The sequence below is a fragment of the Carettochelys insculpta genome, chromosome 31 (genome assembly GCF_033958435.1).
Source record: "Carettochelys insculpta isolate YL-2023 chromosome 31, ASM3395843v1, whole genome shotgun sequence".
NCBI classification, from domain to species: domain Eukaryota; kingdom Metazoa; phylum Chordata; order Testudines; family Carettochelyidae; genus Carettochelys; species Carettochelys insculpta.
Window position 1 is genome coordinate 12,636,033 of NC_134167.1, and position 27,735 is coordinate 12,663,767.

General features: G+C 47.1%; 1 protein-coding gene across 15 annotated transcripts in view; it reads right to left on the reverse strand.

The window, feature by feature from the left end:
- ELMOD3 (ELMO domain containing 3) overlaps positions 1 to 27,735 on the reverse strand; it is a 168,590-nt gene that overhangs the window by 78,341 nt on the left and 62,514 nt on the right. For 7 of the 15 annotated variants that reach the window (XR_012642970.1, XR_012642969.1, XM_074981858.1 and 4 more), the window contains 4 exons: positions 24,282 to 24,405; positions 22,907 to 23,029; positions 14,815 to 14,945; positions 13,165 to 13,241 (listed from right to left, as the gene is read on the reverse strand). Coding sequence is in view for 9 of the 15 variants with exons in the window: in XM_074981858.1 (XP_074837959.1) it covers positions 13,165 to 13,241; positions 14,815 to 14,945; positions 22,907 to 23,029; positions 24,282 to 24,405 (455 nt within the window). In the remaining 6 variants the exon portion in view is untranslated. Of the gene's footprint in view, positions 1 to 6,393; positions 8,905 to 9,470; positions 9,599 to 13,164; positions 13,242 to 14,814; positions 14,946 to 19,159; positions 19,826 to 20,526; positions 21,319 to 21,786; positions 21,915 to 22,906; positions 23,030 to 24,281; positions 24,406 to 27,735 lie in introns of those variants that run through there. The other 8 variants (XM_074981857.1, XM_074981856.1, XR_012642971.1 and 5 more) reach the window with 8 other exon arrangements.

The window sequence follows — 27,735 nt, forward strand, 5'->3', positions numbered from 1 at the left end:
AAGGCAAGCAATTATAAGGAGGGCAGCACAAGGAACTGGTGGGAAAAGGAAATCCACAGAAGATGGGTGGTACAGAAGCAGGAGGACAGGGGGTTGGTAGGGGAAGAGAAAGAAGGAAATGAAAGGGAGCTGCCACGGAAGGGCCAACCTCAGAACTATACACACAGTCAAGGGCAGCCAAATTGCTCAGCTATTGGACAGAGCATTCAACTGCCTTTTCTCCTCTTCTTCACCTCCCTGTCTGCTCCTGAGGATGCTCAGCGAGATGGCCAGCTCCTCTCTCCTCCACGATGCAGGCAGATGTGGATCTGAGGAAGGGAGAGGCAGGTTCTTCCCCAACGAAGGCCTGACCAGAGGTGTCCGGCTTCAGAACATGTCTAGGTGCTGCTGAAGCAACAATTTTATTTCCTGGGACAAGAGTTTCCTTAAGACACCGAGTCTTAGATCCCTCCCAGCGGCACGCAGCTTCTGAGAGGATGATGACTTTGGGACAGGGAGAGACCACAGCGTTGGCTTTGATGAGCCCGCACTGACATGGGGGCTGTCTCTACTCCACACTGGTATTTGCAAGGGGGTAGAGGGTCAATGGAGCTGATTCTGCTGGTGCCCTTTAGCTGCAGAGAGAGCAGGATGTGGCACTTCCCAGGCTGTGAATGCCCCATGGCACCTCACAGAGATCGCCGCAGCCCCACACAAACAGCCCCTAATTCCCCAGTCACAGACAGCGGGGCATGGAGCTGACTGGACCTGATGGTTGGATCTGATGACCTCCTGAGGTCCGTTCTAGATCTAGGATTCTATAATTCCATTACCTGGAAATTCTATTATCTGGAGAGGCCTGGGGTGGAGGCTATCTCAACTCACTGGCGTTCTGGGTTAGCATGAATGGCCTGGCTTGAAGACATGAGTCCAGCCACCTCTCCTGCTCATACAAACGGCCTGGAGAAGCTCTGAAGCCTGATGTCGTCACCTCATGGACACTCAAAGAATGAAGGTCTGGCGCATCTAACAGAGGAGAACTTTGGAAGGCCTTTGTCTAGAATAAAACTCAGCAACTTTTCCGAGGTGGAATGCCGAAATCTGACCTTTTGACTTCTGCGGATGGTGGAGTGCTGGTATTTTGAAATAGGAGCTGGTAAGCTATTTCGAAATAAGCACTATCCCACATCTAACCACCAGCTACTTTAAAATAGGCGCTATTCTTCCTGCAGTGAGGTTTACAGATTTTGAAAATAACATGCCCACTATTTTGAATTTATTTCAAAATAAGCGTCTGTGTTATACAGATGTCAGCAGAGTTATTTTGAAATGACAACTGTTATTTGGGAATAGCTTGGCTGTGTGGATTTAGCCTCACTGTGCGAGTAGTCGTCGACGTGGGCCATCAGATCATTTTAATGTGTCTCTGCTTGGTTGTAATTTCACTTTCTTCTTTGCATAATGCCAAGGAAGTCTTTGTAGCCTCCTACGTTCACTGATGCTCCACTGCCTCTTTAGCATTCAGTTTCCTGTTCGCATGCTGCTGCCGCCTTTGTCTTTGCATTGGATTTTAGGGTGAGCTTCAGAAACCATTTATGTTAGCCGTTTTGTACCACATGGATGTCATATATGTGCAAACTCTCACTCTGAGTCACCGCTTGCTTCCCTGAGATGGTGCATTTTTGTCTCTGTTCTTGTCTACAATGATTTGCCGTAACGATATCTCTTACTACAGTTATCGGCTATGACCTCCCATGTGGAAATCTTCCAGCATCACCTGTTTTTTTCCCCCACATAGATTTTTCCTTTGCGTTATATCTCTGCTGCTTTGCGTTTATGCCTTTGCTTTTGTGGGGATTTAGGGATCTTTTCCCTTCTGTTTTCATACTCTCTCTTCTGTGCTAGTTGGTGAATTATCTTTGCAGGCTCCACTTCTGCGCTGTGTTTGGATGTGAGCGGGTTCACTAGCTTTGTACGTCATCAGCTCTTGGTAGCATTAGCGTGGGCTTGCGGAGCGCTCTTATTCTTTCGGCACCATTACTAACCTATCACGAGTTAGTTCATCCTGTGAGAGTCAATAATGGCATGAGTCAGCCATTTGGCACAGTTTGGCAATATAATCATCTATTGTTACCCCAGCTTCCTGATTACATCGCTTGAAAAGATCCTTTTCGTACCTGATATTTTCTGTGGGTGAAGGGTGCTTCTGTGGCACACCTTGGATTGCCTACCAGCCCTCCCGCCCGGCTGTTGGCGCACATAGTGGCCTTTGTCCCTTGCAGCTACAGCGTGACCGCTCATACTTTGTTTTCCTGTTCCGCCAGCCCTGCGGCAATTTTGTAATTTCCTATTGTGAGCTATAAAAGAACGTCCAATGGGCAAACACATCCCCTCTTGTGTCTGTCTACAAGGGGACAGGAATCTGGTACAGCACTGGGAATAGTCTCTCTCTGCTTGATTTGCAGCATTGTTCATTTGTGATTCCATGTGCCTATGGTGGCTGCTTCTGACACCCCGTGTAAGTGGAAGACGAACCAGCCCAACAGTTGTCCTTATGCCACATTCATTGTCCTCTCTCAAACACTTCAAGAGAGTAGAATTCCCTACCTTCCTAATCACATCACGGTGCTCGTCATGGGGACTATTAACCTAGCACCTCAGGTCTCTTCTCTCCAAAAAAATCATAGAATCCTAGAGCTTGACAAGACATCAGGAGGTCATCAAGTCCAGCCCTATGCCCAAAGCAGAATCAGTTATTGCTTTCCACAATTCTTCACCCTGTCCCTTACCCAGCTGCCAGACACCTCGCAGACTTCATAAGTCTTTCCTTCTTTCCCAGACTGCCCTCCAGCAAGACTCTTTGAACACTGGAAAACAATTCCTGACTGCCCTGTTGGATGCAGGATCCCAGTCAATGTGATGGACTTGAGGCCTTTAGGTGTACGTATGTGGATTGAGGGAGCTTCACTTCTGTTCTGTATGAATAGGCTGAATCCAGGGATGTCCAACACATACGCATACTCCACTGATGGCAGGGATCTCACCAGATGTGCCCTGGAAGGCGGGGGAGTCTGCTTCTGAAAGTTGACTGTAGACACACAGTTCCAGCTATGGCAATTGTGCAGTTGGAATCAATGTCTCCAAGATCTACTTACCAGCCCATCCTCACAGAAGGTCAATGGGAGAAACTTTCGAATCAACCTCCCTTATTCTTTTTGAGAATGAGGACGACCAGGGTCAGCTGTTGAGCCCAGATGGTTTAATTTGGCACATCCCCCATTACGTATGGTAAATCAAACCCCGGAAGATCTACCCTGACTGGGTCAATCTGCCGGTATATATAGACAAATCTTGAGAGGCAATGTATGTCCAGCTACGTCAAGGCGAAGCAGCGTTTTCAAGGGCAGGGGGTCAATAAAGCATGACCTTGGCAGTGAGTTAGTACGTGTAAGCCATGACTAATCCAGTTGGTGCCCAGGCAGACGTCGTAGCTAATGGCAAATGGTGGTGGATGCCCGCTCATTGGGAACGTCCTGAAGTTTGCGCATGTGTGGAACGTCGCGCATGAGGGAAAGGCAGTCGAGATCCACGTTTCCTATGAGCAGGGTGTTAAGGGAGTGGTGGAGCACTGTCATGGCACAGGGCACACATCCACAGGTGTGCGAGGGCACAGAGGCTCATGTACAAGGAGCTCAGAGCATGTAAGATAGGAGTCCCAGGCGCTCTCCACAGCTTCAGTTGTTTGTGAGCTTAGGGTGACACCCTGTGGCCAGGCCATGTGGGAAGAGAACAAAACTAAACATTTGGAGTGAGCAGATTCTCCGGGTGTTGTTCTCTGAGTAGGTTTTTCAAGTGCCTTCTGGATGAGAAACCATCTCCATCCACCCATGCTCAAGCACACGTGGGCCTTGTCTACTACTAATCCCCGCCGACCTATTATGCAAACAGCGTAGCTGAAGACAACATATCATCCTGGCATCTTGCACGTGATTAGGTTGTTGGGGCTGCTCTCCTGTCGACGACTGATACTATTCTAGTTTCGGTGGCGTACCAGCATCGATGGAATTGAGCCCAGAGCTCGATTTACCATGTCTAAGTTGACGTGATAAAACAACGGCCGGTGGATTAATCAATGACGCATGGATCCCCAGCGTAGTGGAGACGAGCCCCTGGGAATGGCCAGGCTGGGTGGATGGAGCTATGGCAGGATGTTTGGGGTACAGAAGCAGCATAGACCATGACCTAGTTTTATCCAGCACTTTGTCTCTTCAGCTCTCAAACCACTTTACAAAGGAGACAGAATTATTGTTATTCGGAAACCGAGACACAGAGAAGCGAAATGACTCACCCAACGGGCCTGGGACCAGAAAATCTATCCACACCTCACCACAACCATGGAGAAAAGGCCTCTACTTCCTCTAACTCCCCAGACTTTGCCTGGTCGTGGGGACAGGAGGCAGGAGAGCCTAGTTCTGATTTGTTCCAAGCTTTTGTTTGATCTCTGCTTTGTTTTCCACCTGTACATCCTACTACTGTGGGAACACAGCGCAGGGACTGTCCCACCTGCATCTCTGCGTGCGTCCTCACAAGAGGTTAGCGCTGAACTATCAACTGAGCTTCAACGACCTCTATCACAGGAATCCTTCCTGTGTTCTTCCCAAAAACCGCCAAGGGAGCCGTTTCCAGCAGTGTGCGCACATCTGTACAAAACGTGTGTTGTCTGGCATCTACTGAAGTGGGCCAGAAAACAGTTGGCCCAACTCGTGAAAGTTCTTGCGATTCCAAAAACGTTTCTCACTGCAGTTCTCTATTAATTTTCACAAAGAAATGAGAGAGAGAGACCAGTTCTGAACAGCCAACAGCCCAGTGGTTGGGCTGGGGAGCCAGTATGTCTAACAACACTTGCTGATCAGTCTCACAACACGCGCCCATATTGTTTTCTCTGGTGTGGATCTTGGGCACATCCCAGTTTGCAGGGCTCAGTTCCCCCTCACCCCACCCCCCAAAAATATTATATCTTGTTTGGTGAATGTGGTCGCAGAGGTCAAACCAGATCAGCTGGTGTGTCACTTGGGCAAGGGATCAGTGCAAGAGTTTGAGTCATAGGATTGTGTAAAAATAATATGGCTAGAATGGGAAAATTTTACTGACCACCTTTTTTCTTCCTTGGCGCTGTATCTTGGGTGAGCACCAATCACATACGACAAGACAATCTAACTGTGCATGTGACTGTCAGAGGGCTGTGGGGAAAAAACACAGCTTAACTACAGGATGGTTAAAACTCTTCCTTCCCCGCATCATTTGCCTGTCTCACCTATTTAGATTTTCAGTTCCTCAAGGCAGGAATGGTTTCTTACTGGGTGCACACACCTCCTAACAGAGCCCTACACAGACTGAGACTTGGGAGCTCGCAACTGGCTTCTTAATGTCTCTCTTGCAGCTCTTTACAGCACAAGATATTAAAACACTGTGGCCACGTCTACAAGAGAGCGATCTTTCGAAAGAGCACGTCTACACATGAAAAAGTGGATTGAAAGATCGATCTGCTCTTTTGATAGGGAGTATCCACGCAGCCCTGTTCATTTATAGGAACAAGCCAGGGATTGAAAAATCCAGCGCCATGAGGACTGCTCTTTCGAAAAAAAGACCCGCAGAGCATCTACACATGCTTTTTTCCAAAAGAAGCTTGCAAAAGGAGGTGCTCTTCCTGATCCAGGAGCAGAAGATGGCTTCTGGAAGAAGAGACGTCTTCTTTCAATTTTGGATCAAATGAGCTCATTTTGTGTGTGGCTGCTTGGCACATTCTTTTGAAAAAGGGCTGGATTTTCTGAAAGTATTTGCTAGTGTAGATGCGGCCTGTGTGATCACTAATCTAAGTTATTAACCAGGCAGGGTGCTTTTATTAATCAACTGTCATTGATAAAATAATATCTGGTCGGTCATTTTGCTACGAGAATTTGTGTATGTACTATATATTCGTGAGAGTTTTTGTGTCTGAATCTGTTCAAGAATTCCCCTTAAATGGTAAGAGTTAGGACCCCCACATTTGGTAGGCAGAATGACCACAGGGAGGTGGATGCACCAGTAAGAGGGCTGGCTGAAGGCAGGATTCTCCATGTAGCTGGCCATCACCCACAAGGTAAGTGGCCCCCATGCCCTACAGACAGAGCCCAAACCACCCTCCACCCCAGGCCTAGCACCAGAGAGCTGGGGGTGGGGAGGCGAGGCCCCAGCCCGGGCGAGCACAAGCCAGCCCCGGGGAACTGCTGACCAGGCTCCCCTTTCATTTTCCTGCAGACTCGGTACTTGCCGGCGGTGGAAGGCCATTCTCTTTTCAGGCTGCGTGAGTGGCATTTGCATCTCAGCGAACCTTAAGCCTGTCCTCAATGAGCACATAAAGCAGGAAACGATACACCAACGCTTTATTGTAAGGTGCCTATCCAGTTACAATTAGCGTACATGGTCCCGGGCTGGCATACGGCACCGCTCACCACCGTGTTCATGGAGCGTATCCGCACGTGCCACATTGCAGTGTCACAGCAGGATCTCCAAGCCAAAGCTCTGAGATCACAGGCCTCTGAGCTATGCTGAAGAGGCACGAGATTCAGCTGGAAAGGGTCCGTCTAGGGATGGTGCCTCAACAGAGCAGGAACACACTGGACTTCCATGAAGCACAAGGTGACCGTTGCAGCAAACTCCTATGCCACTCAGATGTGTCGCATCAGCCAGCGTGACCTCTTGCAGAACACTGGCCAGAGACCCTCACCCAGCTCTGCCTGCAGCAAAGGGGACTAATTCTTCTCTGCAGTGCTAACTCATGGAACAGCAGCAGCCTATGACAGATCCTACCTGCTGCTCTAGCAGCATAATACACCAGGAAAGGACTTCCCCACGTGCAGCACAACCATAAGCTGCTCCCTTTCCTGCCCCAGCCCCCTGAGGTGGAGAGGAAGGCAGGCCTGCAGCACTACAAGATGCTGGGCTGCAAATGAAAGCCACTGCTGGTTGCGGTGACTTACGCAGAGGCCATTTTGTCCACTGGAGCAGTCCAGAATTTCAAGGCTGCAGAAGTGGCACAGATCTTTCTCTCTCTGACTCCCTGGCTTGTGCCCTCAGCAATGTGCCTCCACTCCCCAGAACTATACCCCGTCACTTTCAGGGGAACACATGAGCCTACGGTATCAGAGCTCCTGGGAAGCTGTTCCACTGGTTCGTCGTAGCCCATTTAGCAATCCCCACTGTATTTAACCCAGCATTAACAAATTCTACTTCCAATTTGAACCGCACCTGCCAGACACCGAATCTTGCCGTGCCTTCATCTACAAGGCTAAAGAGCCTTCTCCTCTCAGCAATCTTCTCCGCACGGGGGTACTTCAAGGCTGTGGTTCACATCAAGGCCCTGGACTGCCATGAAACGTTGGGCAGGGCCTGATTTTAGTAGGTATTAAGAGATTATCAAAAGCCTGGCTCCCAGAGACCTGGTCACAGAACACAGCACAGACGTATGCTCATAGGCCAGAGCTCCCAACCACAGCTCTTGAGGTGGATGCTGCGAGCCCGAATGGCCACCCCTCTGCTGTGCTTCGCTCTGAATTTACAGCCAGTGGCAATGCTGGAAACCACAGGTCAGTGTCTCACTCTAGCTCCGTCAGACCCTACTCCAGAGAGCTTTCACTCGGCGTTTCAGTAACACATGCCACCCTTTACTGAGACTCTGGGTGAAGAACCCTGACAGGAGGCACAGCAAACCACAGTATAAAAGCCCAACCCACAGGGGCTTGGGCTTTTCAGCCACTACATTAGACAGCCCACTACAAGAGAGAATGTCTCACTGGCACACACAGGGGGGACCTGACTGGGACCACGCCCTAAACCTCCAGAGAGTGGGTTCCATCCCCTGCTCTGCCACAGACTTCCTGGGAGACCCTGGGCATGTCACAAGCCCCTCTAGGTCTCAGATCCCATCTGTATGATAGGGATAACGGCACTGCCCAGCCTGATGGGGCCCTGAGCACAAACTCCATAGGTGCCGTGAGGTGCTTGGAGGGTAGGACAATGGCAGCACAGAAGTGCCTACAAGAGCCCCCTGATTCCAGCACACCTAGTGATGGTCCCGTACAAACAGTGAGCCACATTCTCAGTGCCTGGTGCTCGATGCAGACTCTAGGTCCATCTATCCTAGTGACTGGAGCAAAACAAACCCCTCACCAGCTCTGCATCTTCGACACACTTGCTCACTTCTCCGGTCGAGTCCTAGCAGAAGGGAATGCAGGCCTGCAGTTTGCTTCATCTCCTTCGGGATTCTTAATGTCTCTAATGCACCGAAACCCCTGCGGGCTGAAGCAGTGTTTTATTTCCAGCATTTATCTTCCTGCTCGATCCACACTTCAGCAGATTCAGGGCCAAAGCCCACCGGGAATGGGAACTGTCTGCTACCACCCATTACAGCATCTACAACGAAGCAGGCGGAGAACTAAACCCCTGCAAATTCCACCAGGCATTTCCTGATACTTCTAGTCTAGCTGCAAGAAGCACTCTGGGGCATTTACTCTAGCACCACCTCAGACTGTGCAATCTGCCCCAAGTGGCTGTGAATAGCCCAGTAGGGAACTAGCAGCCACTAGTAAAACCCTGACAATGACCACCTGTAATTCTTACAAGAATCTTCCCAGCCAGAGGTAATGCCTGGGTTTCAGACCAGCCGGGCCTCTCCCTCCAGCTCAACCTCTGCGTCACACACCCCTGTGAAGTTGATCTCTTTGCTGCTTTGGCCAAAGACAGAGCTGAGGTCGGAACCGTGCACATCAGAGGAAGGAGGAGTGTGTTGAAAACCGCCATCTATTGCTGGCCCAGCTCTCCCACTCATATACGTCTCCAAATACCTGAGAAGCTGCTTCGGTTTCTTTTTAGCAAATGCTTCCAGTTCTGGAAAGAGGAAGGAGGGAAAAAATCTAGTACCAACATGGAGAGACGCGACACTGTGATGGAGAAGGGGTACTGCTGTTGTTCAGCTGTAATTTACCCCTACATGTCTTTTAAGAGCCAAGTAAAGAGGGGAAGTGTTGGTAATGTGCTAGACAATACTGATTTCCTGTGGTCCAGCAAATTCTCTCGTCCAGCACCAGTAAGCTCCCAAGGGTGCCGGACAAGGCAGGTTCAACTGCACTGTAACTACAACATACGATCGATCAGAGGCGATTAGGTGGGGCCACAAACTTTGCTTCGTAGCTACTAAAATCCCAATGGCCTCAAGTACAGTTTTTTTTAAAGTTCAGTGACCCTGGACCAAGAGTTAATGAAGCTTCCTTGGATTTGAACATCATGTAAGTGAAGATAACGACAGGACATGATTAACTTAAGGCCATCCTTCCGCTACTCCAAATATGGGTGTTGGCAGGCCGGCCTCACATACGGTCTATTGAACAAGCGTGTTTGCCCAGAAGACATTCAGGCGATTGTCCCTTGCTTAGAAAAGAAGTGGGGAAACGCACCTTTTAAAACAAAGCCGGAGTCAGAAATGGTTTTCTGTTGTGTTTTCCAGATGACGAAGAGGCGGAGAAAGGTGGCCACGTACAAATCGTTCAGCACTGCGATGACTTGCTGTCTGCGGTTACACTCTCTGAAAGAGACACGCACATGACAGCCCATCTTCATCTTTGCCTTCCTGCTCCAATCAGCCCGGCAAACCCAGACACAGCGGGGCAAGAGTGACAGAAACCCTGCCCTACAGATCCACCTGACAAAGAGATTTACATCAGCCGGAGACACGTTCCTGCGTGGCTCCGTGAACACAGGGAATTAATGAAGGAAACAGGTTCCCTTCTGAATTACAGCGGGTAGGATAGCTATGATTAAGACGGTCGAACACTTCTTGTTCTACCCACTATGGTAGACCGCAAATGGCACGTTTCAAGAGCCTAGTGGAATGCAACTATATTGGGAACAGGGTCAGTGCCTTTTTGTTCCTCACTTAAGCCAGCAGAGTGTGGCCCAGCAGCCAGGCCAGGCAGCTGGGGCTCATTAAGAATCAGCCTGCAGCAAAAAGGCTAATCAGTCACCTGCCGCCTGTTAAGGCTTTGGCTCGCTATAAAAGGGTTCCCCCAGAGAAGAGGAAGGAGACGAGGAGCGGACCAGGAAGAAGCTGGAGGACTGAGGTTTTGGAAGAGAGAAGTAACTCAGCCAAGTACAGAGGGAAGGTGCTAGAGGGAAGTGGTGACAGAAGTGGCATAGAGAAAGGCTGCTGTGTTTGGGGCAGGTATAAAGCACCATCAGCTGCCTTTTACCTAGGGTCCCTGGGCCGGAAGCCAGAGCAGTAAACAGGCCTAGCCTTCCCCCAACCCTTTTCTTGAAAAAACGGCCTCGTGGAAGGACAGGGGCATCCGAAGCTTCTAAAGGGGGCTTGCTTTCCCCCTCTTGTGGCTTGCCTGTGATGAGAATGCTCAGTAAGCAGAGCCCCTTGACTTCTGGGATGACCCGAGGCAGTGAAAGGGCCACTCTGAGTCTCTGAGGCATTCAATATAATCCACCAAGAAACGCAGAACCCTTACGGGGCCAACAAGGGTCTGGTTACATCACTTTAGAACTATTCATGCCTTCAACAAACTTTAACCTTTCCAGCAGACGTTTTCCATGCTCAAATACTGCCGCCGATTAAGCTTTAAAATGAAATCAATTTTCAGTATCACACATTCAGTACCAAGTTTCCGTCTGGCCCAGTTTCCCGACATAGACAATGGCAGCACCTGATGCTCAGAGGAAGAAGAAAGAACCCTGCAATAGCAAATGGGGGATGACAGGATGGGGGATCACATTAGGTCTCACCCTGATCTCTAACAGAGATTGGTGTAAGCCCTGAAGCTTGAGGTTTGGTTTCCCTTACCTCTTCTGGCTGACTTTATCTACTATAACTCTGAGCATTTCAGCGGTACATGGACCACAGATTTCCACTGGCCTGTCCACAACAATGCCAGGGCTCCGTTCCCTCCCAGCAAACTCAGAACTCTGCAAAGCATCTGAATCACAGAAAGGTAGGGCTGGAAGAGAGCTTGAGTGGTCAGCTAGCCCATCCCTGCAACATACGGCAACAGACGTGACCATCACTAGCCCATCCCGGACAGGTGCCTGTCTCACCAGTTCTGAAAAAACTCCACTGGTGAGGATTCCACAGCCTCTCTTGAAAACCTAACTCCAGCATTAACTTCATAGTTAGTTTATTTCCTTAACAGCTAACCTAAATCTCCCTTGCTGCAGATTAAGCCCATAAAATTCTTGAAGTCTGTTCCCAAGTTGCTTGTACAATATGCTGCTGAAGCTAGGTCATATCACCTTGCTGGCCCCTTGAAATACACATTAACTACTCATGCTAAACCATCGGTTACATCTTGTATTTAGCTGTGACATGCCAAATATATTTTATGGACTTAAACAGCTGCGTCTAAGCTCAAGAATTTGTCTCTTGATAGAAGTTTGTCCAACAAAAGATATTACCTCATCCACTTGGTTTCTCTCATGTCCTCACTCAGTCTTCTTCGGTCAAGACTAAACAGACACCATTTTTAAAACCTTTCCTTGAAAGTCAAGTTCTCTAAACTTTTTACCATTTCTACTGGCCTCCTCTGAACTCTCTCCAATTTGTCCACATCTTTCTTAGGGTATGTGTACACAGCAAACCCTCAAGATGGCCTCTCGAGGTCCCTTCCAGTCCTACTCTTCTATGATTCTAAGATACACAAGGTACGTGGAATGCAACCCTCGCATATCTTGAATTTTGCCCAAGTCGGGGAGGGCTTGGGGGATGGATTAGGGCCCCGGGAGGGGCTCTGGGGCCGGCAGCACCCACGGCCGCCACATCCCTGAGGCTCCAGGCAGGGGTTTTTAGCTCGCCTGGCTGCCCGCAGGAGCAGGCAGCTAGAAAAGCTAAAAGCTTTTCCCTCTACCTTCCCAGAGCGGTGCTTTGTGCCGCTCGGGGAAGGGGCTCTCAGCTTGCCTGGCTGCCCTCAGCTGTGGGAAGCTAGGCAGGCTGACAGCCCAGCAGCTTCACCTTGTGCGAAACTCATGTTAATGTGAGTTTCGTGCAGGGTGAAGCCGCGTAAAACGAGGATTTACTGCACTTACAGAGGGTTCAACATGCTGTGACTGATCCTGTGGAGTTCAATTTTGTCGCGTCTGTGAAGACACAACAAAATCAATCTCTCTCTGGGCTCGGCCGTCGACCCTGGTACTCCACGCTATCGCATGAAGAGACTTTGCTGTGAGCCCAAAGAGCCCCTGTCTACAGAAGGGCAGCTAGTCGATCCTGACACACCAATTCTAGCTATGCTAATAGCATAACTAGAATGGCGTGTCTGGGATCGACCTCCCCCTTGTGTACACCAGGCCTTCCAATGTGGCACCCAGAACTGGCCCCAGTAGTCCAGCTGAGGTCTCACCAGTGCTTTGTAGACCATTACACCTCCTGTGTCTTACATCTCCCTCACCTGTTGATGCATTCCAGAATGATGTGAGCCTTTGTCACATTGAGATCCCATCGGTAGCTCATACTCCATTTGTGCTCCATTATAATACTTAGATCCTTGTCAGCAGTACTCACTCCTTAACCAGTTATTCCCCACCTTGTAGAGCTACATTTGATACTTCCTTCCTAAGCATCGTACTCTCCACTTGTCTTCGCTGGATTTCATCTGGTCAATTTCAGACCAGTTCCCCAGTCTATCCAGGTCATTCTCATCATTACTTCTGTCCTGGAAAGTCCATGCAGAGCCTCCCAGCTTGAGGGCATCTGCCAATTTTAAAACCCTTGCTCTGCTCCAAGTCATGAATTATATTTTAGAATGGTATCAGATTGAGGAACGAATGACGTGGGACTCCAGTATTCACATCCTCCAAGTCTGATTGTGAACCATTGCTCAACAATTAATCCTTTCAGTGAAAAATGAAGCAAAATAGGCATTAAACAACTCAGCCTTTCCAGTGGTGTCAGTTATCAGCTCTCCTTCCCTGCTAAAGTGGTGGACGTACATGCTCCTTCCTTGCTGCCTATGCTTACATTTCAGGCAGGCCTCTGCTACAAAGCGGCACGTCAAAACCAACTGGTACTTGGGTGCCTGGAGTGTAGATGAGCCTTTAGTAGCACAGTATGGGGTCTACGCACAGGGCTGTGAGGGCCGCACAGTGCTGTGAACTCACCTGGAGAGACGTTCCTCCCTCAGGGCCTGGATCACAATGCGGGTGAGATTCACAGACATCACACAGAAAGGGAAATTCTGGAAAAGAAACAGAATTAAATCAGCAATTCCACTGCTGTTCTCAAGTATCAGGCCACTCTTCCTTCCAATATCTGGGCAATGCTCTTCTTTAGGTCTCTGTTATAATTAGAGATGGGCCCAGACATAAAACCTGGATACTGCAAATTCTTGGGGGCTGGCTCATCTCTTTGTCCTGTTTGTACAGCATCTACCACAATGGGGCCCTGATCCACCACTCAGGCTATGTCTACACTAGGCAGGTAAGTCAACTGCAAATACGTAAATGGCAATTGTTTAGTTAGCATTGAAGTATCTGTGCTTGGCTCACGTGGCTATCAGGAGAGTTTCTCCTGTTGACCTCCCTTACTCCTTGCAAGGGATACAGGGGTCACCTGCAATCCTGAGAGGCTGATTTCATGCATCCCTACCAGATGCGCAAAATCAAACCCTGGAAGATCTTCTGGGCTAGTATAGATGTAGCCTCAGGCTCTCAGGCACTACAATGATATAAATATGCACAGAGTTGGGTCACAATTTGCAGAGCTTTCTTTCCACTGGTCCAAACCCAATCAGCCCTGACTGAGTTTGGCTCCCATTATTAAACCCACATTTTCATCTGGGGGGTGTGGTTCCACCCATTCGTATTAGGAACATACAAAGTCTGGATCTAGAGATATAGATTCCCAGGCCAAAGGGGATCATTGTGGTCTTCTAATCTGATCTCCTGCATAACACAGGCCACAGAATTTCCCCAATAACTCCAAGGGCAGGTCTTTTAGGAAAACATTCAACCCTGACGTCAAAATTGCCACGGATGGAGAATCTGCCACAGTCCCTAAGTACACTGTTCCAGTGGTTAGTTACGCCTCCCCAAACCCTGTTAAAACTTAGCACCTTGTTTCCAATCTGCTTCTGTCTAGCTTCAATTTTCAGCCACTGGATCTGGTCATTGCTTTGGCTGCTTGATTAAGAGCCTTTGACTAAGCAGACGGTGGGGGGGGGGGGAGGCTGGTTCTGGTACAGGATTTGGGCACACTTTTGACTAAGGCTACGTCTACACTAGGCAAAGAAAGTGGATCACAGATACGTAATTCTACTAATGGCAACTGCATAGCTAGAACTGACATATCTGTGCTCGGCTAACTTGGCCGTCCCTGCTGAAGAAGGTCGACAGGAGTTTCTCCTCATGTCTCGTGAGGACTACAGGGGTTGACTGTGACCCCTTGGACGTTGATTTCATGCATCTCGGAGCGAGGTCAATTTTCCGTACTAATGCAAACCTGCCCTTAAACACCTTTTCCCCTCGCCGAAACAGAAAAAGCCACGACAAGTGTAAAACAAGTGCAGGGAAGTGACACAACATGGGGAAAGTTTTGCAAGTGAAAATTGTTTGGCTAATGGGACTAAAGTTTGGCTAAGGGAGGCTGCAGAATTGCCATGATCAGAAACTAGATGAAGCTGAGAGTCTGGGATTTGAAAGAATATCAGCAGCCAGTCAAAAAGCAGGGTTCTATGCTTACCTTTCCCTGAGGTTTAACAACAACAAATGAAATACCAGTCCAGAGGCAGAGTGGAAGAGGGAAGGACATGCCTGTAATTCGTGCTGGGATAACTTGAAAATGTCTCGAGCGAGGGGTAATGTCCGAGAGTCCATTACAAAATACAGGAGTTGCATCAGCCCGAGTAATCCGCTTCCACGTAGGTCCGTCCCAGGATCCATTCCTTGAGTACAAAAAACATGCAGCCAGATAAGCTGGGTACGTTCCTGTCCCGAGTCGCTCATTATATGCTCTCCCTGTCTTACAAGGTCTCTGCTTTGTAGGCAGAGCTTCTATACTGATACAGTCTGAACTTCTCTAATCCAGAACATTCTTGTCCAGCACCATCTGTAACCTGGTTTGATTTTAGTTAGCCGGGTGACCACTTCTTATGGGTGTGACCAAGTTTCCCGTGGTCCCAGAAAGTTTGTTTCCAGCCACCAGTCCTGGCTCTCGGTGTTCTGGGCTCTTACTCAGCTGTCATTTACCCCTAAATGTCTTCTAAGAGCCCAGTAATCAGTGGAAGTGTTGGCAATGCTCCTAGACAATATCGACCTCCCATGGTCCAGCACTGGTCAGATCCCAAAGGTGCCAGACTAGAGAGGTTCGACCTGTAAATCCTCTCCACTGCCAGCTCTTACTGTTGCTGAGAACCTCAAAAATGTCCTCCAAGCATTAAATGATCACAACAATACCTGCGTGAATTCGCAGTCAGCCTGCAACAATGGCTCGAAGGGGTGCAAACTGCCCCATTCATGTCAAGGGAATGGCATTTTTCCCCAATCAGCCACTGAACTCTGCACATCCTTCGTGGAATTCTCCCTTTGGCTGCAACTGGGCACCCAAGAGGCTGTCTTCCTACCCTGCTAGCACCTGCCCACAGCTTCTCTCTATAGTTTTCCCACACAGGAGATGTTAATTGGATGCCAGACATGCTCCCTGTACTGCTCTGTGGAGCCAGGCACCGCAGGGCTCACAACCTCCCTCCCTCTCATCACTTCCTTTCTCCTCTAGGGATCCAACATTTGTAGACCAACTTTTGCCTCCAGTGAATCTAAGGTCCAGTTCAGCAAATGGTCAGCGGGGTGACCCTATGGCCCGGCTCTGTGCCTCAGTTTCCCCCCTCTGTAAAATGTGGGTAAAGAGGACCTTCTTTGTAAAGTGTCTCCAGCTCTCTGAATGAAAAATGCTAGATGAGAGCAGACTAATACTGTTATTATTTAAACTAAGACAGACCGCCCAAACAGAGCTTAAAAGCATGAAAAATCACAACTTGTGCCGAAGAGTGGTATCTATATAGCTAGCACAAGAAAGCACAGGAATTTGTGGCATATTCTCTGTAATATGAAAACCCCATAGCACAGTTTCCCTGGCTTTACTCTACAGAGCAGGATAGGAAGAAATAAGCATTTGCTCTATTGGACAGGCATCCATGACTTAGCTCCATGCACAGCTACATAGGTACTGTTCAAATATGACAATACAGAGAGCTGAGGAGATAGATTATTCTATTGTCAAATGTAAGGTAGTTATTTCCTTTCTCCGTTAATGCGCTTCACCTCTCACCCCCAAAACCAGAGCACGAGTGTCAGAGGAGAGACAGATCCCAAACAATCTGAAAATTAAAAATCCCAAGACCCATCAAAGAGCATTCTAGGCTGGTAACATGACAAGGCCTCCATGTCTGGCGATAAGTCTTGGCTTGCAAAACAGACAAGGCTAAAGAAAGTCAACAGGCCACTCAAACCAATACTAGGGACAGAGTGATAACAAAACAGCAGTCAGGTAGCACTTTAAAGACTAAGAATCATTTTTTTTATTTATGGTCTACAGACAGAGGCCGAAAACTGCAAGATCTCTACCAAACATTCATAAACCTGAACTGCCCACTGGGAGAAGTCAAATAACAAATTGACAGGGCCAGACGAATACTCAGAAACCAACTACTCCAAGATAGGCCCAAAAAGGCAATAACACAACTCCACCTGTCATTACCAACAGCCCCCAACTCAAACCACTGCAACGCATCATTGCACTACAAGCTATCCTTAACCAGGATGCCACACTCCAGAAGGCCCTAGGTTAGAGGCCTGTTCTTTCCTATAGACAACCTCCCGCCCTTATGAGGATTCTCACTAGCAACCACAGGCTAAACCACAATAATACTAATCCTGGAACTTTTCCTTGCAACAAACCCCGTTGCCAACTTTGTCCACATATCTATTCAGGGGATACCATCATTGGACTTAACCACATGAATTACAGAATCACGGGCACATTCTCCTGATCCTCAACTAATATCATATATGTCATGGTGTGCCAGCAATCCCCACACACCATGTATACGGGACGGACTGCAAACACTCTTCGACAAATGAATGGACATAGAACAGACATCAAAAACTCCATATACACAAAACTGTCAGCCAGCACTTTAATGGAGTGGGCCATTCTGTTAAAGAGCTGAAAGTCTGTGTTCTACTGAAAAGGGACTTTAACAACCAGCTACAGTGGGAACGCTCAGAACTAACATTCATATTCAAATTCGACACTAACATGCGGCTTAAACAGGGACAGCAATTACCTGACCCATTATAAGGCAGCAAGAACTATTTTTTGCTGAGCCAGTATAAGTAACAGAGTAGCTACATACAAATTAGATGCAGAGGAAGTGAGAGGTTTGGTGAGTTACCTCCAATGTCATTTAACAGTTGCCCAAGTCATTCAAACAACACAAGTCATGTTGGCATAAATCTGCCATAGTTACCATGCTGCTTGTACATGTGCATACTCAGGCCCTTATGTCAGCGACGTGTGTATTCACCAGGAGTGCTTGTGTGAAAAGCACAGTGTAATACATCATGGATAAGTTTTGGTAACACACAGAGGGGCGGAAACAAGTCAAACTTGGGGGACCAGAAGAGAAGAGTCAGCTTCTCAGCATGCAACTTCATCTATCCCATAATGTCATCCATATGCCCTCACTCACGCCTTTTTAAAAAATGTCATTAGCCCACATGGCCCTCCTCACTGTCTGCCATCTCAGATAGAAGCATGGAGCCTGCAGAGCTCTGCATTATTGTCATAAGAGTATAAAGGCCATAATTCTCTGAGATTTGCAGAGATGTTAAAAGAACCGAATCTGCAGGGAACATGATGCTTGCATAAATGACAGACAGCTGTGGAACAGAATTCAAGCCAATTCAAGGTAATTGGCAGAATTAACAGAATGGCTGTAGATGGTGAAGCACCATTTCTGGGCTCAATAAACGAGCCCTGATGGGTGGGATTGAATTGTAATGCAGGGGTTTCTGATACAGCGAATAGTGATCGCAGAACTTTCGAATGCCAAATGCTATCTGTGGGCCGTGCTTGCCCCAGACCACCAACACAGGGACACCAGACTGAGAGTGGCATTGACAGTGGAGAAGTGAGTGGACGTCACAAAGCTGGATAATAACTGGCCAATGGGAAAATCATTCTGTGGTTTGAAAACTCACAGAGGAGATAGTTTTCTTTCATGTGTGCAGGGTCATTAGCTGTCTCCTGCTATACAGGACTGAGACTCTCAGCAGTATATAAGACATACTGGGAAGATTTGCAGAAGCTGAACTCCTAAACTGCCTTGCAGCAATAACCAGCACATCCTTCCACAGAACAACAGAAAGGACTGCTTTTTTGTGGTTATGCAAGAAGTGCTGGCTCAACAGGGACACAGTACTGGTTGATTATGGAAGGTGCATGATGCTCACATCTTTAAGAACAAAGAACTGTTCAGAAAGCTCAAAGCAGGTTTTTTTCACAATCAGAAGATCATGATTGGTGATGTTGAACTGTCCATAGTGATTCTGGAGGATGCCACCTACCTCATGAAGCCATACACTGGTCAACTTAGGAGCACTAAAGAAAAATTCAACCTCCAGCTCAGCTGGTGCAGAATGGCAGCTGAATGTGCTTTTGTTAGGTTGAAGAGGGAATTGGTTTGGTTTACTCACCCAACTGGATCTCTATGAGAAAAAAACATCCCAGGGGTTATAACTGCCTGCTATATCCTGCGTAATATCTGTGAGGCAAAGGGGAAGAAGATGCTACTGGGGTGAAGGATGGACATAGAGCGGCTGTCTGCTGGATTTGAACAGCCACAAGGGCTAACAAAAGTGCTCAATGTGGAGTTATACAGCTGAGGAAGACCTTGGAAGAGCCCTTTGCCAGTGAGACACAGTAATCTATTGCGTTGCACTGTGCCCTACCCAGCCCTGCAGTTTTGGGGCCTGTTATGTGTACATCCGTTACTAGAACATCATCCGAGTACCTATTAATTCTATGGTGTTTGCTGTACACTTCTGGTCACTACACTATATCCCTGATCCTATTGGTTTTGTCACACTATACAAAGTAAGCAGGAGCTTTCAGTACTGCAAAGCACTTTGAAAAACATGTTGGGAACTCACAATGTGAATTCTTATGCAAAAATATGAAATTTTATTGAATAAAATAAACAGTGTAAAAATCCATGCAATTTAAAACATGTACATTAAAACCCTAATATAATAGAACAAAGCTTAACAAGGAGAAGGAACATTCATGTCCATTTTGGCCACATACACAGCAATCTGTGGTTCTCAGGGGTCATTGTATGTGGCACTATGGCTCTTTACTGCCCCTTGGCGTGAAGTGGCGGGACGACAGATGTGGTCCCTGATGCCATGTAGCATCTTCCGAGGGGATATGGGGAGGTGCTAAAATGGAGTTTTCCAAGGACTGCAAAAGGAAGTGAGCCCATTATTTGTGAATCTATAGGTTCACAGAGTTGGTAGCATCTGTAGTTACTGTCAGAATCACCCCATTATGTCCTGCTCTATCTCCCTCTCCTGCTGGGAATCCTGGACTTTTCTCCTGTCCACTGCTTACAGTCTGCAGTATTCACACTCCAGGCTTCTGATGCAGCACTGGCTTGCAGGATTTTGCTGAACACGTCAGCTCAGTTCCTCTTCTTTCTCCTCATCTGCTTCAGGCATTCTGCAGGTGTGGAGGGAGAACCTCTCCAAGTCACAATGGCAGCAACTATTGATAAAGCATGCAGAGGTACTGCTGTTAGCACAGTCACACCAGAAAGCAAAAGTAAAGGTACAGAACTCCTTTTCCTACTTTTAAACAGGGCCTGCTTATCGACACCTCTGCTTCTGAGTCTTACGTGCAGTGTCAGTCAGAGCACCTGCCATGGTGACTGTCACGGAGAGAAACGAGGAGTGAATTAAGTCAGTTGCATGAAACCATGAGCACTGGGAAAGGACATTAAACACCAGCACCATTTCCCACAGGCAATGGTGAATGTTAACTAATATCTCCCTCCTGAGGGTAACAAAGACACAAAAAATGCAGCTGCTGCTAGCCTCCTAGCGCTGCCTCAGCCCATAGGTGATGAGCCTGTTCACTGCAATGATGCCTGCTGCAGTTATCACCAATCGGCATGGGAAAGCATCCACCAGCAGAGGATAGGATTGCAGACACCCTGATGAAACTTCGATGGAGTTTTCTCAGGAGGACTCAAGAGACATCCTTGTGTACGTAAACAAACTGTTATGCATGGCAACCCCTGCCTACCTCCACAGGGGAGAATGAAGAGCAAATAAACTACCTCTTTCTTGGTCTACCTGCCTTCTTCTTGCATGAATAAACTAATGACAACTTGATAGCAGTGTCACACTAAGCTGGCAGCTTTGGCAGCATACCACTGTGACGCAAAATTTTAGCTACACGCTTACCTTCCCCAGCACTGAGTCACTCATGCTGTAGCATCAGGACAGACTAGACTGTGATGGAGTCTCAGAAAGGTCCTGGATCGTGGCAGAACTGGTCCCCCTTGGTTGTGTCTCTGCCATCCTCCTCCTCTTTCCTGTTCATGGCAAGGGTCTGTGTCTCTGGCTCCTCAGAGGTAGTCACAGTTGTTGGGGGTGGGGAAAGGTCTCCGCCACGTAGGATCTGCAACTCTTTGTCGAAGCAGCAGGTTTGTGGTTCAGGATTTGATTGACTGTTGGCCTCTCTGGCCTCCTGACATGCCTGCCGCCGTTCACCCAGCACTGCTGCTGATTTCCCTCATACCCCTTCTCCGGAACCCCCCCAGGAACCTGCTCAGAGCTTCACACTTCTGCAGGTGACCCACGGCTTTGCCTGCACAGTGTCTTCTCTCCACACCCCCAATATCTCCTGTCTGCTACAGGCTGAAATGTGTCGGGAGCAGGTGTCCAGCCTGGGTGGCTGTGTAGTCGCCCACAAGGGAGAGCTGGCAGATGTGCCTGTCATGCTGGACAATCAGGGAAAAAACATTTCAGTGACGGTGTTGCAAGAGCCAGCCCTCCTCTCTATCTGACCCCTGGCAGTAGAATTCAGAGCTGTGACCAGAGTCATCAGTGTCAAGAATTGTGGGACAGCTGCTGGAGGACTGTTAGAGTTGACATAGGTAACGCAATGTCACACTGCATCAACCTCAATTAACACGCCAGGGATCGACACCTCTGGGAAGTGATACACTGCATCCACACAGGGGGGTGCTCCTACTGATGAGAGAGAGATTAAAGTGTAGACATATGCACAGCTGTAAAGTGTAAAGTGCCCTGATAACCTATCTTTGTCGCATATGCCATGCCTCACTCTGTCCATAGTTGACATAATTGCAGCACTTAGCTACAGCAATCATTAACAACTGTCCCTGGTTACAACTTAAATTCTTCAAATGCAGTCTAAGCACAAATTCAGTTCACTTTGACTTTTGCAGAATTTGATGAGTCAGTACTATTCCATTGAACTCTAAGTTTGTGTCTTACTGAAGAGGAATTTTCACACTGCTTTGGAAAGAGAGGCTGCTGAACAATCTTTTATATTCAAATTCGACATATTAACACATGGTTTGAACTGGGATGGGAATTTTCTGGGTCATTAGAGGGGCTCGTTTGCATACTTGGCTTAATCTAATTCTTGACCCCCCTCCCCTACCCTTCTGCCCCTCTACTCTCTGATTTGCTCACCTTGATAATATTTTTTCTGATTTGTCCACCTTGATTACTATTTTTGGTTCTCTGTGCCTTAAATATGGAGTCTGTTCTGGCACGGCTATGGGCTGAAGAAGTGGGTCTGTCCCACGAAAGCTCATCACCTAACAAATTATTTTGTTAGTCTTTAAAGTGCTACTGGACTGCTTTTTCGTTTTGATAGTATATGGACTAGCATGACTTTCTCTGTTTCTATGCAAAGGAAAGACTGACACATGATAAATTTCTCAAAGAATCCAGTTTTTTAGTTAAAAAAAAAAGGCAGCTCTAACAGCTCTATCTGTAATCTCTCAGAAAATAACTCTGTAGATGAAAAGTGACATGTTTGCTTGGTTTTTTTATAAGATGCAAAACAGGGGTTGAATGCTTTAGATGCGAACTGGACTGCAACCTTATCTGTGGAGTTGTATTCAGGCTACGTCTACATTACATTGGAAGATCAACCCGCTCTGGGACAACCTTCTGGGGCGCCGTTTCAGGCATGCACAAAACGGTGCTTCCCAAGGGCACCGTTGAGCCCGTAACTCCTTGCGAGCTGTGGGGATTAAGGAAGGTTGACGGGAGGAGCGCTCCCATCAACCTCCTTCCATGAAAACAGCAGCGGAAGTCAGCAGCTGAAAAGTTGATCTTAGCTATGCAATTGGTGTAGCTAAAATTGCACCTCGGCCGTTGACTGCTATGTCTAGTGTAGACATAGCCTCAATGCCTCCCAATTAAATTAAACCCTCAGAAAGGGCCTATTATTCACAGAGCCCACCTACAAACAAGCAGCAGTGGCCAGCCACGAACACATGGCAAACCAGCTATGCTACTGTCGTTTCATTGGGCCAGCAGTCACTGGTGTACATATGCCATTGGGGGCACATCAGCACCTGGCTGTCTGATTGCCATGTCGATGACAGCTGGCTGAGACAGCCAGAGGTGCCAGATCAGCAGTTGCCAAAAAAGCAGACTGTGTAGGACAGCTGCACGGAGGGGCGACAAACCCAGAGTCCTTTACGTTGGTGTTGGGTCACTTCAGCCCTAGGGCTAGAGAGATGGATGGGGATCCCACTGCCAATGACCTGTACGACTGCTCCTCACTGCCTCACCATACCTTGAAAGCCCAGCTCTTCCCAGTGGGCTCCATACCGGGGACAATCGAATCTGGAGCCTGTTAGTTTCTTGTAGATGGTCTGCAAGATCCTCATATGCACTCTCTCGTTGCTGTCCAAGCCACCTGCACAGGAAACATTGCTCATCTCTCGGACAGCGGGTGTCCCTCTTCTCTAAAGCACCCATGCGGAGACATGGAAAAAATAAAACCAAACCCCCCTACCACTCTGCAGGTTAAATGGATTCACAGAAGAATTACTCCCCAGGTGCAGTGACAATAGTTCTCTGAGATGCGTCCCCCTGTGGGTGCTACACTCAGGTCTCGGTGCATCCCAGCCCTGATCTCCGGCTTCAGGATGCAGCAGGACCTGAATTGAGCACCCACAGGGACCCCTCGATTACAGAGAACTGGGCTCGGAGAGACACAGTGGCTTACCTAAGAACACACAGGACATTTGTGGCAGAGCAGCCTTATCCCAGGCGAGCACTCTAACCACTGGGCCATCCTTCCCCTTCTCATGTGTAGGTTGCACTTCTCAATTCCGGAGCCCTCTTGTCCAGCAACATCCGCCATCCAGCGTGATTTTTGTAAGCTGGATGAGCACTTATCACGGGCGTAGTCAAGTTTCCCATGGTCCAGTAAAGCTCGTTTACAGCCACCAGTCCTGGCTCTCAGAGTTTTGTGCTGTTACTTAACTCCAATTTACCCCTAAGTGTCTAAGAGCCCAGTAAGCAGTGGCAGTGTTAGCAATGTGCTAGACAATATGACCTCCTGTGGTCCAGCAAATTCTCTCATCTGGCACCAGTCAGGTCCCGAGGGTGTTGGATTAGAGAGGTTCAACCTGTACTAATTGGACAGGTAAAGATCTCAATATCTGGCTTCCTTGATTCTTTTACGAAAAGGAGAGACTTTTAAACTTGCCATGCTGCTTCAGAGACAATCTCCAGATCCGGGGGACCCTCATGGGGACGTGGTACCTGAGAAGCCTGACATGACCTAGCAGGAAGATGATGTTTCCAAGGCTCATAGTCAAACCCTGTTCAATAAAGAGGCAATAATACAAGGGCCGCCTCTTTGTGCAGAAAGAAGCTGTGACCCAGTAACTTGTAATAGCTGGTTTGATGGCATGGGAGGATCCATAGGGAATTAGAGAGAGAGAGAGAGAGAGATTGCGTGCAAAATGACTGCTGAAAGCCCACAGTCCAAGGTACACAGGGAGCAATGTGGCAGATGGCACTGCCCTCCAGGATACCAGCCGAGGGGAGTACGGCTCACACTTCAGTCGTCAGCATGCAACCAGCAACAGATCATCCAAGAGAGGTGGATTAAACAGGCAGGGCAGAGCTCACCCGCCCCAGGAGGAGGGAATACTTACACAGGGCTATTGCCAAGGCCAGGTCCCGCTCCCCTTGCAGCTGCGGCTGGAGCTGTGGAGGGCCAAAGAGGAAGTGAACCAGGGCAGACAGCCCACGTCTTGGCACTGTCCTCTGGATCTTTTTCTAAGAAAAGGACACACAGACAGAAGTGTCGGGGTCTGTGGTGCAGCCTCCTTTGGAACCATGAGGGGGAAATCCTGTTTCACAGGAGACTTGTTTAATCAATGGGGTAGCACTACCCAGAATTGAAGTTGCCTAACCCTTTCCACAATAAGGCCCTGTTTTAAGTTGCCCCATGATTTTTGCCAGACTACCTTCTTGTGATTAAATTTCCCACGCCTGCTCTTGACTTCAGACTGAATATTTCTGGAAAGCTTCAGCAGAAAGATTTCAGATACTTCTGAAAGAAGGTTAAAAATAGCTTCATTGGTCACCATTTAAATGCCTTCTTTAAAAAGCTCTATTACTTCTATGTTTGGCAAGGCAGACTTGAAATTTGACAGGAGAGAAGTCCTGGGGTTGGAGAGGTACCATTTATCATCCCCATGAAAAGTCATCAAGATTTAGATGAATTACATGCCTTTGTAAATCATGACATGCATCTGCCCACAAGTAATTTGTAAGAGTGCGGCAGTTGCATTCTTGGTTACGTTCTGTTCTGTTCTCACGGGGCCTAGTCCAGTGATTCTTAAATTATGCTCTGCAGGATGCTGGTGTTCTGTGAACAACTCGCAGGTGTGCTGTGAGAATTTGGAAAAATAATTCAAAGTACATATTTTTGGTTATTAAAACCAAATGTAATGTTACTTCTTCATTGTTATGACACCTGATTAAATAACTTCTTTTTGGTTTTGCTGTTGCGGTTCATGTCCTTTCAATCTGACAACAATTTTTTTTTTTGAAGAAAATTTTCATAGGTGTTCCACATAAAAATTTTGTTTGGTGTTCTATGGTCTCAAAATGTTTAAGAAACGCTGGTCTATAGGTCTAACCTGTTTGCTTGCCTAATATATACCATATACTCTTTGTTACTTGGAAATGTCATGGAATGGGGGATTCTGGTTAATTAAATTTTCTGGTTAACAGAGAGGTATACTCATTGGTCAGAAATTCTCACACATTACACGCACAGTAAACTCTTTCATAGCCAGTATTCTATCATCTGGAACGCTCAAATAACTGGCATTTTAACCATAGGTACATTTTAGTTACTTTTTCCATAAGCGCAGGATAGTGAAAGTAAATACTAATCAATACAGCAAATACAGTATAAGTGTACACTGTACAACACTACTGTTGTTGGTAAAGTACTCTGCATACATTTTTGTTTATTTCTTAATATCTAGTCTTGTTTTTCTTCAGCGTTAAGCATTGCTAGGTGTACCTCTCTATTATCTAGAATATTTGAATACCCAGCAACACTCAGTCCCAAAGCTGCTGGATATGGAAGATTTTACTGTAGGTTACAGTAGCCTTACATTGGCAATTTGGCTGTAACACAAGGAACTTAAAGGTTACACCCAGTATGTTGAACTAAGCCAAAGCAAACGTGCACAAGCCCAGGACTTTCCACCCACACAGCAAAGTCAACGTGCATGAATTCAGGACCTCTCCCCAGGATAAAGCAACCTTTAATGGCACAGGGCCTTCCAAGAATACCCTCAAACTTAGCAGGCACATAAGTACTTTAAAAATAAACCAATCGGTTAAGACCAGATGAAATAACTGGGTAGGACGAAATAACACGTGAGTGGTTGTCTAGTTTCTCATGTTTTTCCCCTATAATTCAGTAGCACATTGATTTCAATTTATCATGTATGTCAATTTGTTACCATGGGCCTTTTGTGGTTGTCTACAGTGTTTCTTGTAAACTGTGTGCTTGTATGGCTGCTCAGGAGCGATTCAAATGCTGCCCAGCTGATTAGCAGAGCACCCACAGCTAGGTTGGTTGTTTTTCCTGGTGGTGCACATTTGTACGTGCATTGGTGCATGTTAAAATTTACTCTGCACATGGATGGAGAAAATCTGGACATAGATGGAAAGGATTAGAGAGAACACTGGCTGTCTATCACATATGTTATTTCTGTCCTACCCAGTTATTTAATCTGGTCTTAACCACTTGTTTTGTTTTAAAGTAATGATGTGTGTGAGAGTATTCTTGGAAGGCCCTGCGCTATTGAAGGTTGCTTTATCTGGGGGAAGGGTCGTGAATACATGCACATTGACTACTATCTGGGTGAAATGTCCCAGGCATGGGCATGTTTGCTTTGCCTCACCTCAGAGGACTGTGACCTGTAAGTTCCTTGTATTACTGCCAACATAAATCTCATGTAATTTATTACAATAAACATATCATCAAAACCATAAGGAAATAATCTGTCTCTCTCTCTCTCTCTCTGTATATACATATGGCAAACAAACAGGTTAGCCCTATAGGCCAGTGTTTCTTAAACTTTTTAGACCATGGAACACCAAACAATAATATTTTTATGCAAAACACCTACGAAAATTGTTGTCAGACTGAAAAAACCCCACAAATTGCAACATACACAGCAAAACCAAAATAAAGTAATTTAATCAGGTTTCGTAGCAATGAAGAAGTGACTAGTTTTAATAACAGAAAAAATGTACCTTGAATTATTTTTCCAAACGCTCACAGCACCGCCCCCCCGAGCAGTTCATGGAGAACCAGTGTTCCGTGGAACACAGTTGAAGAAACTCTGCTGTAGACAACCACAAAATGCCCATGGTAACAAACCGATATACATGATAATAAATTGAAATTACTCATATACTGAGCTATAGGGAAAAAACACTTCACACTTAATAAGGTGAGGAAATACAAATAAGGAGAAAGGGAAACATACCCTATTAAATACAGTAAACTCATTCATTTCCAGCAGTCTATCATCTGGAACTATGAAATACCTGGCATTTTTACCATAAGTAGATTTTAGTTATCTTTTCCACAAGTACAGGATTGTGAAGGTAAACACAAATAAACACAGCTAATACAATATAAACGTACAGAGTACAATACAACTGTTGTTGGAAAATAAAGTACTCTGCATACACTTTTTGTTTGTTTCTTAATATCTAAGCTTGTTTTTCTTTAGTGTTAAGCACTGCTCGGTATACCTCTCTATTACCCAGAATATCTGAATATCCAGCAACCGCACGGTCCCGGAGCCGCTGGATATGAACAAGTTCACTGTATGTACCACATACAACAATGTCAGCGTAACATATTATACAAGTGACATCCCAGCCTAAAGGCGGTAGGTCCTTGGGAGGTGCCAGAACGATGGCTAGCAACAACGATGGGAAAGGCAAAGGCGACAAGGTAAATGATGCTATGCAATGAAAATCATTCCCTAGCTTTCTTATGAGATCAGGATGTTTGCGACTGTGCTAAATGTATTAACAAATGATATTTGTAAATAGACAAGAGCT